At 45.2% G+C, this 18,418-nt stretch overlaps 2 protein-coding genes and 1 pseudogene across 3 annotated transcripts in view; 1 reads left to right on the top strand and 2 right to left on the bottom strand.

The window, feature by feature from the left end:
• Positions 1–145: 145 nt before the first annotated feature.
• LOC121472659 (nucleoporin GLE1-like) lies at positions 146–6,212 on the bottom strand. The gene is made up of 5 exons (XM_041723938.1): positions 6,094–6,212; positions 4,226–4,330; positions 2,966–3,048; positions 2,216–2,279; positions 146–1,348 (listed from the first exon to the last, which is right to left on the bottom strand). Exons 1-5 carry the CDS (start codon positions 6,160–6,162, stop codon positions 1,280–1,282), a joined length of 390 nt encoding a protein of 129 aa, XP_041579872.1. The 5' UTR covers positions 6,163–6,212; the 3' UTR covers positions 146–1,279.
• A 1,949-nt stretch (positions 6,213–8,161) lies between these two features.
• The window catches only part of LOC121474121 (nucleoporin GLE1), a 38,997-nt gene continuing 28,740 nt past the window's right edge, over positions 8,162–18,418 (bottom strand). For both annotated transcript variants that reach the window (XM_041726947.1, XM_041726946.1), the window contains exons 10-16: positions 16,418–16,560; positions 16,134–16,324; positions 14,111–14,240; positions 12,243–12,347; positions 10,983–11,065; positions 10,233–10,296; positions 8,162–9,365 (exon numbers count right to left, since the gene is read on the bottom strand). In XM_041726947.1, the coding sequence (XP_041582881.1) occupies positions 9,297–9,365; positions 10,233–10,296; positions 10,983–11,065; positions 12,243–12,347; positions 14,111–14,240; positions 16,134–16,324; positions 16,418–16,560 (785 nt within the window). In that variant the 3' untranslated portion in view covers positions 8,162–9,296. The remainder of the gene's footprint in view (positions 9,366–10,232; positions 10,297–10,982; positions 11,066–12,242; positions 12,348–14,110; positions 14,241–16,133; positions 16,325–16,417; positions 16,561–18,418) is intronic.
• On the top strand, positions 14,877–14,960 carry LOC121474402 (annotated as a pseudogene).

Raw genomic sequence — 18,418 nt, 5'->3', positions numbered from 1 at the left:
TTTTCCCAAGGCGAAGGTCAAGAAGACAAAATAGGGAGAAATACATACTATTCTAGAGCTAGGTTTGTACACAATTGTAACCCCAGTGATGTACACAGTTCACAGTATAGGAAATTGGTTACATCAGCCAACTAGATACCAGCAATGAGTTTTTAAAAATCATGCTTTATTATTTGTTTTTTTTGGCACCAGAGTCAACAATTCATAGAATGTGTCACTTCAAAACACTCAATAGTACCGGGGAATACCCTTGCCCTCCCCGCCCAAAACACAACCCCACAGACGACATGTAGTACAGAGTAGATCCATGGCTGTTGCCTATGGTACAAAAGACAATGAGCCTTTCCAAAAACAAATCTCAATTCTTAACTGAACAGCCAAGCTCTGAATTTCTATAGTGGCTTTAGTGAGGCCAATCTATCATCCCTCTTTACTCAGGTCATGTCAACAATTTTAAAGCAGTTCCCAATTCCTCCCAAACACCTTTAACCCCTGAATCATTGCATATAGATTCTTGGCTCATGTGTAATGTTGCAAGCCCATTCCAGTCCATCTTCATTCAAATTAAAGAATAAACAACCCCCCCCCCCCGCCCCACACCTGTCTTGGCTCATGCATCCCTAGTCATCCAGGGACCAAATCCCAAATTAATAGGACCAACAGTGCTTCCTGTTCAACGTAACATGTATTAACAGTCCCAGTCCCAGATGCTAAACTATCTCTGATGCAATTTGGGACTTAATCCTTGTCTGTATCAGGCATTTCCTCTGAATTTATCATTACTTCACAAGCTAAGAAAGGCAAAACCACCATAACCCAGACTTGCGTGTAAGGATTTGAGCCTCAACTATTAACACTTGTACTCTGAACAGGGGGCAGCATGGGCTGAGGGAGAGGATGGAGTACAAGTGGTGGGCTCACTTCAGCTCAGAGGGAAATGGTTAAGGTACTATGTACTTTCTGAAAGACACTAGACACAAAGGAAATGAATGATGAGACCAAACACTAAATCACTCTTCTCACCACATTTGCAGAAATGAGAAGAGCTGATGCCATTTACTCTGCCATGCAGACCCCCTTAAGGAGTATCTGGCCTTCAAAGAGACCCCCTGGATTCTGGGACTCCCGAAAAGTATCCTCTCCTAGTTGCAAGGTACAAACATATAAAAACATATACTGGTGCATTTCTAAATCTGACTTCTCCCAAACACAGCTGTTTTCAGTTGCTTTATTCCTGTCCCTCTGAAACAGCACGGTGATGGTGGGCCATGGAGTGCCATCAGGAACGCCAAAAGGAGGAAGTCAGAAAGCCCTTGGGGACAGGAATCTCCTGGCGCTGCAAACATTTCTAGTCAGGGAAAGATGGAGAAAACAAGAATGATTTTCTGGTAATGCTCCTTCCAGCATTTAACATTTGGAAGAAGCTTTGAGGGACAGCAAGCTGAAGTCATAGGAACCGTGGCTACCATCGGGAAGAGTGGGACCAACCGCAACGCAGGACACTTCTGCCTGCATGTGAACTGCAGTGGTGGACAGAGGCGATGCTGCCTGTGATGTGGGTCCCCTGCCCCATCTCCCACAGCCCGGTCCCATCCTTCACAGCTGCCTTCTGCCCACTTGGGCTCCTGGAAAGTGGAAGTTAGTGGGCTGTCCTAGCAGACCCAGCCCAGCAGACTTCTAGGCTGCTGGTCAACCTCACCTCCCTATAGAGGTTTCCAGCACTGGGAAATAGGGAAGGAGTCTGGCTATAAGTGGAGTCTGTTCTCACGGAAAAATGGGAGCAAATGTCCCAGTTCCCCTGAGTGGAGACCTAAGAAAGCAGCTCCACCAGCAAGCAAGACATGTATTAGTGACACCAGTCATTAAGTATATTTTATTCACCCCTAGGACAGCTTCCCCTCTGGCAGCATAGACGGCGGTGTGCATGAGGATGAAATGCCACCCCTGACAGCAAAGGGAAATCACAGGCAAAAAAAGTAGGATTGAAAAAAGTCAAGATAGGGGCACCTGGCTGGCTCAGTTGCAAGAGCAGGTGACTCTTGATCTCAGGGATGGGAGTTTGAGCCCCACATCAGGTAGAGATGACTTAAATAAATCAAATTACAAACTCAAGAGGAAGAGATGCAATCTGAGCCCAGAAGTCCACGACTTGTCAGACAAAGGCACCCTTGAGGTCAACCACAACTCAGCATGTGCTGGTCTAAGGACATCTTACCTCTAAGAACTGCTTGAGGCGTATGAAGGAACCCATTTGTCCTGAGCTTGTGATGGCTTCAATCCTGCAGGGAGAGGAAGAAGACACACAAATCACAACTGTGATTCCTACCTCCCTCCTGGAGAGGAGTTCGGGACGCTGCTGATCCAGAGGAAGGGATAGGTGGAATGACTCGCAGAGATGACTTCTGGGCTCAGGATGCTGTCATTCGTCCAAATGATCTCAGCTGCCTACTCAAACCAGGAGATAAAGGAGAACAGAGGACATTCCTTTCCAAGGTCTTTGCGAGCAGGCAGGATGGGTGCTGCTAAAACCTCTCCCTCGGCTGAAATGCCAGTGTGCTGAAAGGAATGAGAAGGGCACCTAAAGGCAAACACCATGGCAGGGTCAAGCCAACTGGTTTGTTTGTAAATCAGTTTCTCCAACTGATTTATTAAGGGAGTTTTAACTCCTTGGTTAATTCATGACTGCATGTGGTCACCATTCCAGATCAGCTGAGGGAGTTTGGAAAATAGTTAAATGTCGGGTATCTGAATCCAGGATCTTCCTAATTTAGCTTTTTCATTTAGCTAATAGTATTTAAGACACTCTCACTACAATTCTAAAATCAAAGAGAAGGATGAGAGATGTCACACTTGATATAAGTGCATTTAGCTGAGTCAAACCCAGCATGTAACTGCACCCAAGGGCATCTGACACTGTGTGTTTCACCCACTGAATCCCATGCTGTCTATTCAATAAGCCACATACCTGGGGAAGTAGTCTTCTTTGATGAGAAGGATCATCTTCCAGAACTGTACCTGGTACTGCTTCATGAGGGCATTCCCACACACCTACAGGGAAGGACAGGCATGGTCAGAGCAGAGGATGCACATTTATACTCATGCCAGAAATCTGTAAAGCACATCGGCTCTTTGCTTTTCACTCCTACCAAGAATTTCAGCCACAATACCACTTAGATAGCTAAGCAAGGGAATAAATGGAAAGATCCAACTTTTTTCTGAAGCATTTCTCTGTATATGACAATATCTCCATTAAATCAGACCACCAAGAAACCAAGTATTTTAGCAAACTAGAAAATATGAATCAAACTTTATTATTATTCTTTGATTCTACCGAATGGAAACTTTTCTAAAGTAGTGGTGTTCCTCCCAACCATAGTAAGCAGAGCATATAGAACATCACCATGTTCTCAAATTTATTCATAATCTCTGCTCACATCCTGTGACTTCAGGAACTCTAAGATGAATGGAAATGTTTGGCATTGTAGGCTCAATGGCCCACACCTATTACGGTATGTGCACCAGAGCTTTAATTTTTAAGAAATGTCTCCTTTCCACAGAAACCCTTACCGTCACTCCTATAGTGGTGGCCCCTCATAGGCAGACAGAACTATAAGGAATCTTCTGGATAAGGGAGAAACCTGACCCAAGCTGGCTGATCATATTTGCTCAGGTATGAGGGATCACAAAGATGGGACGGTAGTCCCACTACACTGGGCAACCACACTGAGGCAGAGGGCTATAGCCCAGGATGGCTATCTGCTCCACTGTGCACAGAGAACCAGAGAAAGCTGGCCTATGGAGCAAGAATGAGGCAGCCCTGCAGGAAGGGCACAGGAAGGACTATGTGGCCCCAGAGAGACTCTTGGTGCCTGGTAACATTCTAGTTCCTGATTCCAGGCCCACATGAGAGTCAACTACACATCCTGCCTTTGGTTCTGGGAGTCACTTCTCTATCCCTAAAACAAACGTCCCTTTTTGCTTGTGCTGGTATGTACGGTTTTTTTCTTTGTTACAATGAGAAGACAAGCACACAGAGAAGGAAGGCACAGTGGGAAGAAAAACCAAAAGCTAGGTGTGTCTTTAGCATTTGGGGAAAAAAAATGTGTGACACTGAATCTTAATGCTGTTCACCATCAGCCTGTCTCTATATTGCTTCCTGATTCAGGTCACACCATGGCCAAAGGCTGCTTCAACCACTGTCTCGTGTGATAACTGCATTACTTACCTCCAAGAAGTCAAAGAGGAGGGTGGCTGTCACATCTGACAGGGGCTCCATGTTTAAGATTTGTGCCAACCAGCGCCAACCATGACTTAAGCCATGAGGATGAATCTGGGAGGGGAGACACTTGGTCATGATTTGATCTCATTGGATCTAGGGATCTAAACCCCCAAAGTTAATCTCCAGCCATTACTAAGTGACATGAACTCCTAGATCATCGAAATCAAGCACATACCACAGGGGAGAAAGAGAAACATCACAAGATGAACAAATCCTGTCTTCAAATGTCCCAACATGATGGAACCCACACATTCTTTGTAGGAACCCCTAGTCGACATCTGGCAATTTCGGTTTCAGGGATTCTATCAGTTACCCATATAGACATTTTATTTATTATTCTAGGTACTTTAGCATAGAACCTGGAACATAGCAGGTACATGATAAAAATTTGGATTCAATCAACTTACAATCCCTTCTCTTTAGGTCTCCTCTTTAGGTTAATTTCTCCATGTCTCCAATCTGTATCCTTTGTGAAAAGCACTGGGCTGGTGGCTTTGTTACTGACTGTGTGTCACCATAGCTTACTGAGACTCCATCTGCTCATCTGTGACAGGAGGCACCAACCAGGTCTAAAATGACACTGAGTTGGGGCACCTGGCTGGCTCAATCAATGGAGCATAAGACTCTTGATCTCAGGGTCATGAGCCCCATTCTGGGCCCAGAACTTAAATAATAATAATAATAATAATGTATCATTTAGATCACTCTTCTTTTTTTTTTTTTTAATTTTTATTTATTTATGATAGTCACAGAGAAATAGAGAGAGGCAGAGACACAGGCAGAGGGAGAAGCAGGCTCCATGCACCGGGAGCCCGACGTGGGATTCGATCCCGGGTCTCCAGGATCGCGCCCTGGGCCAAAGGCAGGCGCCAAACCGCTGCGCCACCCAGGGATCCCTAGATCACTCTTCTAATAGAATCTTCTACTTTTAATGACTGGTTCTCAACAGACTGTCATCTGGTAAACCCTCTTACAAACACACTTCTTTTTTCTTTTTTTTAAAAGATTTTACTTATTTGAGAGAGAGAGCATGAGCAGGGAGGGAGAGGTAGAGGAAGCAGCAGACTCCCCACTGAGCAGGGAGCCCAATGTGGGGCTCGATCCCAAGACCCTAGGATCATGACCTAGGATCATGAGATGAAGGAGACGCTTAACCCACTGAGCCCCCAGGTGCCCCAAACCCACTTCTTTAAAGACTCAACTGAGGGGACCTGGGTGGCTCAGTGGTTGAGTGTCTACTTTTGGCTCAGGTTGTGATCCCGGGGTCCTGGGATCGAGTCTAGCATCAGGCTCCCCATGGGGAGCCTGCTTCTCTTTCTGCCTATGTCTCTGCCTCTCTCTCTGTGTCTCTCGTGAATAAATAAATACAATCTTTTTAAAAAGTAAAAATTTTTTTAAATAATAATTTTTTTAAAAGATTGTATTTATTTATTTACGATAGAGAGAGAAGGGCAAAGACATAGACAGAGGGAGAAGCAGGCTCCATGCAGGAAGCCCGATGTGGGACTTGATCCCAGGGCTTTGGGATCACACCCTGAGCCAAAGGCAGACGCTCAACCACTGAGCCACCCAGTGGCTCAAAATAATAATAATAAAGGCTCAACTGGGTCAATCCCTGAACAAATAGCTCTGCTGGTCCAAAAGTTTCCTAATACTCAACATCAACTACTCTAAAGCACACCTACAAAACAGTAATACACACTAAGTTTTCATGTAATGACTGCCCCGGCAGCAAGAAGGGCAATAGTTCTCATGGACAGGATACACAAATATGGTCCGACCTCTCACTATTGATAGCAGGTCTTTTCTACTACCTCTTGTCGGCTTCCATATGGCCATCGAAGCTGGATAATGGCAGCATAGAGTCGGATCATCCCAGACATGCGTTTTAGAAAGTTGTCCTGCTGTTCCACTTTGGAGTCCTTCACTTGGTAGCCAAAAACAACTGCATTCTTCTACCCAAGGGATTTTTGGGTTTCTCTCCTGCTGGAATTTTCAACTCATCATCAAACTTGCTTTCATTACTTTCAAATGATGTAGGACAATGATATAACAATGATATAACAAAACTATGTGCACTCAGCCTGAGAAATGAGGTCAAGCTTGAAAGGAAGCAAGCAGGCAAGTGAGTACTTGAATTTAAAACTGGATGCAGGGATCCCTGGGTGGCTCAGTGGTTTGGCGCCTGCATTTGGCCCAGGGCGCGATCCTGGAGTCCCGGGATCGAGTCCCGCGTCGGGCTCCCGGCATGGAGCCTGCTTCTCCCTCTGCCTGCGTCTCTGCCTCTCTATGTCTATCATGAATAAATATTAAAAAAATAAAAAAAAACTGGATGCAGACCTTAGTATTACACTTTAAGGAATCTGATGCTGCTAGCCATCAGGGGTGCATCTATCTATCAGCCAGCAATCATTAACTCTCAAGGCAACACTATCAGTGAGTATCAAAAACCTGGTTTCCCCAGTGCTCTCTTTTCTTGGTTTACCATTGGAGAACCTATTAGTAATTCTAGGCATCGAGTGACATGTGCAAGACTGTGAAACATGTCCAGGGAAAGAACACTGAAATATCAGGAGAGCTGTTTTTTATGGAGTGGTTCAAAGTTGAACAGATCTCAGGGATCAGTTTGTCCAGTGATTTTTCGCATTTCATTTTTGGAGGGACTTTCTTTTTTTTTAAAGATTTATTTTTATTTATTCATTTATGATAGACATAGAGAGAGAGAGAGGCAGAGACACAGGCAGAGGGAGAAGCAGGCTTCATGCCGGGAGCCTGATGCGGGACTCGATCCCGGGATTCCAGGATTGCGCCCTGGGCCAAAGGCAGGGGCGAAACCGCTGAGCCACCCAGGGATCCCCTTGGAGGGACTTTCTCATAAGTAACCTAACATAGAACCACTATCTAAACGGCAGATAAAGCAAAAAACGCTTTGGGATCCCAGGGTTGCCTTAGTGCCCCAGATAAAGCTCTGCAAATGTAAGCTACAAACTCCAGTAGGCCCTGTGCACCTCAGGTGATCACAGATTTTCATAGTTCCATTCCAGCAGATGGCAGCAGTATCATGAGGGAAGGGATGCTTTTTTTTTTTTTTTTTTTAAGATTTATTTATTTATGAGAGAGAGAGAGAGGGAGAGAGAGACAGGAGGAGGGAGAAGCAGGCTCCATGCCGGGAGCCTGACACAGAACTCGATCCAGGGACTCCAGGATCACACCCTGGGCCAAAGGCAGGCATTAAACCGCTGAGCCACCGAGGGATCCCCGGAAGGGATGCCTTTTGAAAATCTGCACAAAGCCTCCATCTGTCAACCCTGACTGTGGGGCTGGGCACCAAACACTCAGCATCCTAAAGTCAGGACTTCCCAACCTGTTCCTGGTCATAATACATAGAAAATGATGGCATGTGCAAAGCACAGGCAAGAGAGGAAGTGCAAATGGCAACCGGTCTTGAAGGCTATGGCCTCTGCAGGTCCTCAGGCTAAAGGGATCTGTGCTGACACATCTGCTGGGAAGCTCTGCCCTAAGGCATTGCTACAAAGCACCTGAGGCTCAGAGGAGGTGAATGAGCTACCCAAGGCCACAAAACCTAAGTGTGAATTGCACAAGTCTACTGACACCTTCCCCAGAGTTCATTCTGTTGCATCCATATGAAAAGACTTCAGTCCTTTTCCATTGCTGCTAGATAAAACAAGGTCAGTTATTGGTACTTAATTCCAGAAAAGGAATGACAGAAAAACAAGTTTTCCCAAGGCGAAGGTCAAGAAGACAAAATAGGGAGAAATACATACTATTCTAGAGCTAGGTTTGTACACAATTGTAACCCCAGTGATGTACACAGTTCACAGTATAGGAAATTGGTTACATCAGCCAACTAGATACCAGCAATGAGTTTTTAAAAATCATGCTTTATTATTTGTTTTTTTTGGCACCAGAGTCAACAATTCATAGAATGTGTCACTTCAAAACACTCAATAGTACCGGGGAATACCCTTGCCCTCCCCGCCCAAAACACAACCCCACAGACGACATGTAGTACAGAGTAGATCCATGGCTGTTGCCTATGGTACAAAAGACAATGAGCCTTTCCAAAAACAAATCTCAATTCTTAACTGAACAGCCAAGCTCTGAATTTCTATAGTGGCTTTAGTGAGGCCAATCTATCATCCCTCTTTACTCAGGTCATGTCAACAATTTTAAAGCAGTTCCCAATTCCTCCCAAACACCTTTAACCCCTGAATCATTGCATATAGATTCTTGGCTCATGTGTAATGTTGCAAGCCCATTCCAGTCCATCTTCATTCAAATTAAAGAATAAACAACCCCCCCCCCCCCGCCCCACACCTGTCTTGGCTCATGCATCCCTAGTCATCCAGGGACCAAATCCCAAATTAATAGGACCAACAGTGCTTCCTGTTCAACGTAACATGTATTAACAGTCCCAGTCCCAGATGCTAAACTATCTCTGATGCAATTTGGGACTTAATCCTTGTCTGTATCAGGCATTTCCTCTGAATTTATCATTACTTCACAAGCTAAGAAAGGCAAAACCACCATAACCCAGACTTGCGTGTAAGGATTTGAGCCTCAACTATTAACACTTGTACTCTGAACAGGGGGCAGCATGGGCTGAGGGAGAGGATGGAGTACAAGTGGTGGGCTCACTTCAGCTCAGAGGGAAATGGTTAAGGTACTATGTACTTTCTGAAAGACACTAGACACAAAGGAAATGAATGATGAGACCAAACACTAAATCACTCTTCTCACCACATTTGCAGAAATGAGAAGAGCTGATGCCATTTACTCTGCCATGCAGACCCCCTTAAGGAGTATCTGGCCTTCAAAGAGACCCCCTGGATTCTGGGACTCCCGAAAAGTATCCTCTCCTAGTTGCAAGGTACAAACATATAAAAACATATACTGGTGCATTTCTAAATCTGACTTCTCCCAAACACAGCTGTTTTCAGTTGCTTTATTCCTGTCCCTCTGAAACAGCACGGTGATGGTGGGCCATGGAGTGCCATCAGGAACGCCAAAAGGAGGAAGTCAGAAAGCCCTTGGGGACAGGAATCTCCTGGCGCTGCAAACATTTCTAGTCAGGGAAAGATGGAGAAAACAAGAATGATTTTCTGGTAATGCTCCTTCCAGCATTTAACATTTGGAAGAAGCTTTGAGGGACAGCAAGCTGAAGTCATAGGAACCGTGGCTACCATCGGGAAGAGTGGGACCAACCGCAACGCAGGACACTTCTGCCTGCATGTGAACTGCAGTGGTGGACAGAGGCGATGCTGCCTGTGATGTGGGTCCCCTGCCCCATCTCCCACAGCCCGGTCCCATCCTTCACAGCTGCCTTCTGCCCACTTGGGCTCCTGGAAAGTGGAAGTTAGTGGGCTGTCCCAGCAGACCCAGCCCAGCAGACTTCTAGGCTGCTGGTCAACCTCACCTCCCTATAGAGGTTTCCAGCACTGGGAAATAGGGAAGGAGTCTGGCTATAAGTGGAGTCTGTTCTCACGGAAAAATGGGAGCAAATGTCCCAGTTCCCCTGAGTGGAGACCTAAGAAAGCAGCTCCACCAGCAAGCAAGACATGTATTAGTGACACCAGTCATTAAGTATATTTTATTCACCCCTAGGACAGCTTCCCCTCTGGCAGCATAGACGGCGGTGTGCATGAGGATGAAATGCCACCCCTGACAGCAAAGGGAAATCACAGGCAAAAAAAGTAGGATTGAAAAAAGTCAAGATAGGGGCACCTGGCTGGCTCAGTTGCAAGAGCAGGTGACTCTTGATCTCAGGGATGGGAGTTTGAGCCCCACATCAGGTAGAGATGACTTAAATAAATCAAATTACAAACTCAAGAGGAAGAGATGCAATCTGAGCCCAGAAGTCCACGACTTGTCAGACAAAGGCACCCTTGAGGTCAACCACAACTCAGCATGTGCTGGTCTAAGGACATCTTACCTCTAAGAACTGCTTGAGGCGTATGAAGGAACCCATTTGTCCTGAGCTTGTGATGGCTTCAATCCTGCAGGGAGAGGAAGAAGACACACAAATCACAACTGTGATTCCTACCTCCCTCCTGGAGAGGAGTTCGGGACGCTGCTGATCCAGAGGAAGGGATAGGTGGAATGACTCGCAGAGATGACTTCTGGGCTCAGGATGCTGTCATTCGTCCAAATGATCTCAGCTGCCTACTCAAACCAGGAGATAAAGGAGAACAGAGGACATTCCTTTCCAAGGTCTTTGCGAGCAGGCAGGATGGGTGCTGCTAAAACCTCTCCCTCGGCTGAAATGCCAGTGTGCTGAAAGGAATGAGAAGGGCACCTAAAGGCAAACACCATGGCAGGGTCAAGCCAACTGGTTTGTTTGTAAATCAGTTTCTCCAACTGATTTATTAAGGGAGTTTTAACTCCTTGGTTAATTCATGACTGCATGTGGTCACCATTCCAGATCAGCTGAGGGAGTTTGGAAAATAGTTAAATGTCGGGTATCTGAATCCAGGATCTTCCTAATTTAGCTTTTTCATTTAGCTAATAGTATTTAAGACACTCTCACTACAATTCTAAAATCAAAGAGAAGGATGAGAGATGTCACACTTGATATAAGTGCATTTAGCTGAGTCAAACCCAGCATGTAACTGCACCCAAGGGCATCTGACACTGTGTGTTTCACCCACTGAATCCCATGCTGTCTATTCAATAAGCCACATACCTGGGGAAGTAGTCTTCTTTGATGAGAAGGATCATCTTCCAGAACTGTACCTGGTACTGCTTCATGAGGGCATTCCCACACACCTACAGGGAAGGACAGGCATGGTCAGAGCAGAGGATGCACATTTATACTCATGCCAGAAATCTGTAAAGCACATCGGCTCTTTGCTTTTCACTCCTACCAAGAATTTCAGCCACAATACCACTTAGATAGCTAAGCAAGGGAATAAATGGAAAGATCCAACTTTTTTCTGAAGCATTTCTCTGTATATGACAATATCTCCATTAAATCAGACCACCAAGAAACCAAGTATTTTAGCAAACTAGAAAATATGAATCAAACTTTATTATTATTCTTTGATTCTACCGAATGGAAACTTTTCTAAAGTAGTGGTGTTCCTCCCAACCATAGTAAGCAGAGCATATAGAACATCACCATGTTCTCAAATTTATTCATAATCTCTGCTCACATCCTGTGACTTCAGGAACTCTAAGATGAATGGAAATGTTTGGCATTGTAGGCTCAATGGCCCACACCTATTACGGTATGTGCACCAGAGCTTTAATTTTTAAGAAATGTCTCCTTTCCACAGAAACCCTTACCGTCACTCCTATAGTGGTGGCCCCTCATAGGCAGACAGAACTATAAGGAATCTTCTGGATAAGGGAGAAACCTGACCCAAGCTGGCTGATCATATTTGCTCAGGTATGAGGGATCACAAAGATGGGACGGTAGTCCCACTACACTGGGCAACCACACTGAGGCAGAGGGCTATAGCCCAGGATGGCTATCTGCTCCACTGTGCACAGAGAACCAGAGAAAGCTGGCCTATGGAGCAAGAATGAGGCAGCCCTGCAGGAAGGGCACAGGAAGGACTATGTGGCCCCAGAGAGACTCTTGGTGCCTGGTAACATTCTAGTTCCTGATTCCAGGCCCACATGAGAGTCAACTACACATCCTGCCTTTGGTTCTGGGAGTCACTTCTCTATCCCTAAAACAAACGTCCCTTTTTGCTTGTGCTGGTATGTACGGTTTTTTTCTTTGTTACAATGAGAAGACAAGCACACAGAGAAGGAAGGCACAGTGGGAAGAAAAACCAAAAGCTAGGTGTGTCTTTAGCATTTGGGGAAAAAAAATGTGTGACACTGAATCTTAATGCTGTTCACCATCAGCCTGTCTCTATATTGCTTCCTGATTCAGGTCACACCATGGCCAAAGGCTGCTTCAACCACTGTCTCGTGTGATAACTGCATTACTTACCTCCAAGAAGTCAAAGAGGAGGGTGGCTGTCACATCTGACAGGGGCTCCATGTTTAAGATTTGTGCCAACCAGCGCCAACCATGACTTAAGCCATGAGGATGAATCTGGGAGGGGAGACACTTGGTCATGATTTGATCTCATTGGATCTAGGGATCTAAACCCCCAAAGTTAATCTCCAGCCATTACTAAGTGACATGAACTCCTAGATCATCGAAATCAAGCACATACCACAGGGGAGAAAGAGAAACATCACAAGATGAACAAATCCTGTCTTCAAATGTCCCAACATGATGGAACCCACACATTCTTTGTAGGAACCCCTAGTCGACATCTGGCAATTTCGGTTTCAGGGATTCTATCAGTTACCCATATAGACATTTTATTTATTATTCTAGGTACTTTAGCATAGAACCTGGAACATAGCAGGTACATGATAAAAATTTGGATTCAATCAACTTACAATCCCTTCTCTTTAGGTCTCCTCTTTAGGTTAATTTCTCCATGTCTCCAATCTGTATCCTTTGTGAAAAGCACTGGGCTGGTGGCTTTGTTACTGACTGTGTGTCACCATAGCTTACTGAGACTCCATCTGCTCATCTGTGACAGGAGGCACCAACCAGGTCTAAAATGACACTGAGTTGGGGCACCTGGCTGGCTCAATCAATGGAGCATAAGACTCTTGATCTCAGGGTCATGAGCCCCATTCTGGGCCCAGAACTTAAATAATAATAATAATAATAATGTATCATTTAGATCACTCTTCTTTTTTTTTTTTTTAATTTTTATTTATTTATGATAGTCACAGAGAAATAGAGAGAGGCAGAGACACAGGCAGAGGGAGAAGCAGGCTCCATGCACCGGGAGCCCGACGTGGGATTCGATCCCGGGTCTCCAGGATCGCGCCCTGGGCCAAAGGCAGGCGCCAAACCGCTGCGCCACCCAGGGATCCCTAGATCACTCTTCTAATAGAATCTTCTACTTTTAATGACTGGTTCTCAACAGACTGTCATCTGGTAAACCCTCTTACAAACACACTTCTTTTTTCTTTTTTTTAAAAGATTTTACTTATTTGAGAGAGAGAGCATGAGCAGGGAGGGAGAGGTAGAGGAAGCAGCAGACTCCCCACTGAGCAGGGAGCCCAATGTGGGGCTCGATCCCAAGACCCTAGGATCATGACCTAGGATCATGAGATGAAGGAGACGCTTAACCCACTGAGCCCCCAGGTGCCCCAAACCCACTTCTTTAAAGACTCAACTGAGGGGACCTGGGTGGCTCAGTGGTTGAGTGTCTACTTTTGGCTCAGGTTGTGATCCCGGGGTCCTGGGATCGAGTCTAGCATCAGGCTCCCCATGGGGAGCCTGCTTCTCTTTCTGCCTATGTCTCTGCCTCTCTCTCTGTGTCTCTCGTGAATAAATAAATACAATCTTTTTAAAAAGTAAAAATTTTTTTAAATAATAATTTTTTTAAAAGATTGTATTTATTTATTTACGATAGAGAGAGAAGGGCAAAGACATAGACAGAGGGAGAAGCAGGCTCCATGCAGGAAGCCCGATGTGGGACTTGATCCCAGGGCTTTGGGATCACACCCTGAGCCAAAGGCAGACGCTCAACCACTGAGCCACCCAGTGGCTCAAAATAATAATAATAAAGGCTCAACTGGGTCAATCCCTGAACAAATAGCTCTGCTGGTCCAAAAGTTTCCTAATACTCAACATCAACTACTCTAAAGCACACCTACAAAACAGTAATACACACTAAGTTTTCATGTAATGACTGCCCCGGCAGCAAGAAGGGCAATAGTTCTCATGGACAGGATACACAAATATGGTCCGACCTCTCACTATTGATAGCAGGTCTTTTCTACTACCTCTTGTCGGCTTCCATATGGCCATCGAAGCTGGATAATGGCAGCATAGAGTCGGATCATCCCAGACATGCGTTTTAGAAAGTTGTCCTGCTGTTCCACTTTGGAGTCCTTCACTTGGTAGCCAAGCATCCTGTGTGGGAAGAAAAATTCAATGTGACAAGGCCAAAGTGAGCATAACAAATCACTGACTTTTTATGGCTAAAAGGAACAATCTAGTACTATTACATTTAGCATTATTATTATTTTTATAAAGTAGGCTCCATGCCCAATATGGGGCTTGAACTCACCACACCTCATGATTGAGAGTTGCATAATCTACCGACTGAGCCAACCACACGTCTCTATTTTTTCTTTTTAAAGTAAGCTCTAGGGATCCCTGGGTGGCTCAGCAGTTTGGCACCTGCCTTCGGTCCAGGGCATGATCCTGGAGACCCAAGATCAGGTCCCACATCAGGCTCCCTGTGTGGAGCCTGCTTCTCCCTCTGCCTGTGTCTCTGCCTCTCTGTGTGTGTGTGTGTCTCTCATTAATAAATGAATAAAATCTTTAAAAAATAAAATAAAATAAAAATAAAGTAGGCTCTAGGGACACCTGGGTGGCTCAGTGGTTGAGCATCTGCCTTCTGGCTCAGGTCGTGATCCTGGAGTCCTGGGATCGAGTCCCACATTGGGCTTCCTGTGTGGAGCCTGCTTCTCCCTCTGCCTGTCTCTGCCTCTCTCTCTGTGTCTCTCATGAATAAATAAATAAAATCTTAAAAAAAAAAAAAGTAGGTTTATGCAGTGGCAGTATCATAGCCAATGAGGTTTATCCGAGGTACGATTATTGCTAATTGAAAAAAAAAAAAAAGTAAGCTCTAGGCCCAATGTAGGGCTCAAACTCACAACCCTAAGATGAAGAGTCACATGCTCTATCGACTGAGCCAGCCAAGCGCCCCTTTTTAGCATTATTCTTACTACATGATTACATTATCATTATCTCTGCACAATAGTTTACTTACAAGGTACACAAATCAACTATCACATCTGTGCATCACGTAGGCCCTGCAAGGTAAACTCATAGGACTTTTTATTTTTTAATTTTTTAATTTTTTATTTTTTTCATAGGACTTTTTAAAAAAGATTTTGTTTATTTACTCAAGAGAGAAAGAAAAAAAATGAGCAGTGGGAGGGGCAGAAGGAAAGAGAGAAGCAGATTCCCTGCTGAGCAGGAAGCCTGGTGAAGGATTTGATCCCAGGACCCTGAGATCATGACCTGAGCTGAAGGCAGATGTTTAACCAACTGAGCCACTGAGGCACCCATCAAAAGGATTTTTTTCTTAAATATTTTATTTTTAAGCAATCTCTGTACCAATATGGGGCTCAAGCTCCCAATCCCAAAATCAAGAGTCGTACACTCTACTGATGGAGCCAGCCAGGTACCCCAAACTTACAGGACTGATGGATATCATTACCCGCATTGGCAAACAAGGAAAATGATGCTCAAAGAGCTTAAGTGATTGACCCACTTTACAAATCATTAAATGATGAAGCAGGGCAAAATCCTAAAACTCCTGGATTCTAAATCCAGTATTTTTTTCCCTAAATGATATATATATTTTTTTCCCTAAATGATATTGATTATTGCACCTGAATCCACAAATTCCCAAAGCAGCGAGTTTGCATGAAAGACATTAGATTCTCTGACAGAACATTCCAGGTACATGAGGAGCTGTGAAAGGAGAGAGAATGAACCCCAGTTCTCCTCCCCCCCTTAAGATTATTTATTTATTTATTTTAGAGAGAGAAACAGAGAGAGAATAATGTTCAAGCAAGAGGGAGGGGAGAGGGAGAGAACCTCAAGCAGACTCGGTGCCCAGTGTAGAGCCCAACGCAGGGCTCAATCCCACAACTGTGAGTTCATGACCTGAGGCAAAACCAAAAATCAGATGCTTAACCAACTGTACCACCCAGATGCCCCCAAACCCCAGTTCTATTTGTAATTCATCCAGCTCCTGAGGAGAGTGAGTGAGGAGAAAAATGACCTCACCTTTGATAGTCTTCCAATGCCATTCCCTCCTTGAAAGCTGGGTAGAAGGGAACGGAGTAGGGACACTTCCTGTGGAGGTGAGCAAGGATGAGGTCGCCCACTCTGGGATGCAGCTCCCAGATTCCGGATGCCACAACCGCTATGGGGAATGCTGCTTCATGGTGAGAGGCCACCTCCTCCTCTCCTTGTTTCTGGGGGGCAGAAACATCACCATTTTAGTTACTATGGAGAGGAGCTTAAAGGCTGCATACCAGCCTCTCCCCATACCTGAAAACGTTTCTCACCACAAATTTCTCTGCCAGCTTGTACTGGACAAAGTCCAGGCCCTGTGGGTTCAGGGTGACTGACACAGAATGCCCACCACATTGAACGGGTTTTCCAGAGAGCAGGCTGTGGATCTTGTCAAAGATCTCCTTCAGCTTTGAGCCTGGGTATGACAGAGATAAAGTCAGTTAAAACACTCAACTGCAGACCACTCTGTTTCTCATCACTGCAATAAAGCCTCTTCAAAAAAACCTATGGTGCAATAAACAAAAACAAAAACAAAAACAAAAAACACAAACCTATGGTGCTATGCAGTACCCACAAGGTCAGAACCTAAAGAAAAATACCATTGTGGAAAATTCTATGACACACCAATAAAATGCATGTAGCCTATGGTGCAGAAGTACATAAGATGTGGTACTATTTCAAAGGAATTCCTTGTTTGGGAATGAATAAACTGACACACCAAACAAGAGGGGAACAGTATGGAGGCAAGTGTATGGCTACAGATGGCATGGGCTGTGGCTGATATCTCTAATAGGAGTCATTTGCATCTCTGGGAAAAACCTCCCAGAGATTTCTTCCCAGCTTTCAGCGACTCCCCCTTCTCTGGGACCTGCCTCTCTCCATCCTCAGACACACAGAAGAGGGCTCCTGGTGACTCTATTTGTATTCCAGATCCTGTGTGCCCCAGCCTTGCGCTGGCAACAGTTTGATGAAGAGTGACCAGCTGAGCCAATCAGCCACCTGACTGAGTCACCTCCTGTAAGTGGCTGGCCTGGCAACACACGTGCTCATAAACACTAGGGCCCTGCACCTGCCAGGTGAACCAAAGAGCAGTAGTCTACCTAATAAGATCAGAGATGTGTAGAGGCAAGATGAAAGGAAAGGATCCTAAGGTTTGGGATCCCTGGGTGGCGCAGCGGTTTGACGCCTGCCTTTGGCCCAGGGCGCATTCTCCCTCTGCCTATGTCTCTGCCTATGTCTCTGCCTATGTCTCTGCCTCTCTCTCTCTCCGTGACTATCATAAATAAATAAAAATTAAAAAAAAAATTAAAAAAAAAAAAAAAAAGGATCCTAAGGTTTTTAGCTCGTTCTACTCTCATACTTGCCAGTGGGTTCTGAAAAATATCCCTTTAGCTTTAGAATAAATGTCTTTTTTTTTTTTTTAAGCCTAAGTGGATCTAAATTGGTCTCCATTACTCAAACCTTACTGAGATACCAAAATAGTAGCTCCCACTCCTGCTACGTCACATTTCAGTACTACTTTAACTGATGGTTTCAAATTCCCTATCAGCTCCTTTCTCTGTGCCTTTCTGGTTAGAAAAGTCAGCTCCCAACCCTCTGCCTGGCACGGCCTCCCACATCCCATATGCCATGCCAGCACCAGAGAGATTTAGATTCTGCTCCAAATCTAACCACTCATGGATGTCTGCTTTTCAAGAGGCAAGAATTATACCATATCTTTCTCTGTACTCAGTATGTACTGAGCACTGACTCTCGAGCATGTCTGCATCTGGTTCTTCAAAGACTTCACAGTGATGGTATAGACAAAGGGAATAAGGTCAGGAAATATGCAGAAAAGTGAAGAAGAGCAAAACTAGAGCCTGATCAAATGCGAAGAATGAAACAGAGAAAGCAGTCGAGGCGAGGAATCCCAACTTCCAGCAAAGGTGCCTGAGCCAACAGTTGTTCTACTGGTTTCTGAGAGCAAAACAGAGGGAAAAGCAGGCATAAAGACGACAAGGAGCTCCGATCTGCATACCTTCAACACAAGGTAGGAGAGAGATGCTAGGCAGAGGTGCCCCCGGGCAGCCCAAGTGAGGGGCCCTGAAACTCAGAGGAAGAATGCTCCAGAGAGAGACAGGACAGCCAAGGGCACAGAGGCAGCATCTGAAAGCCTGGGGCTAGGTGACCTGGGAATAGATGGTGAAAGCAGACTCCTGGGCAACACCAGGAGTGTTAGGGTGGGAGCGGGGGACCCAGGAACCCACAAAGGAGAATGGAGGGCGTGGGTATCA

This window comes from Vulpes lagopus, chromosome 12 (assembly GCF_018345385.1).
Source record: "Vulpes lagopus strain Blue_001 chromosome 12, ASM1834538v1, whole genome shotgun sequence".
Classification (NCBI taxonomy): Eukaryota; Metazoa; Chordata; class Mammalia; order Carnivora; family Canidae; genus Vulpes; species Vulpes lagopus.
The sequence above is the reverse complement of the archived record's forward strand: the minus strand, read 5'-3'. Positions and strand labels throughout refer to the sequence as shown.

What these genes read in the sequence shown, in the direction of transcription:
- LOC121472659 (XM_041723938.1), bottom strand. Translation starts at nt 6,162, where the DNA reads ATGTCTGGGATGATCCGACTCTATGCTGCCATTATCCAGCTTCGATGG. An exon ending in TCCTCTTTGACTTCTTGGAG is followed by an intron (nt 3,049 to 4,225) that starts GTAAGTAATGCA and finishes CCTTCCCTGTAG; the next exon opens with GTGTGTGGGAATGCCCTCAT. An exon ending in GCCTCAAGCAGTTCTTAGAG is followed by an intron (nt 1,349 to 2,215) that starts GTAAGATGTCCT and finishes TTCCCTGACTAG; the next exon opens with AAATGTTTGCAGCGCCAGGA.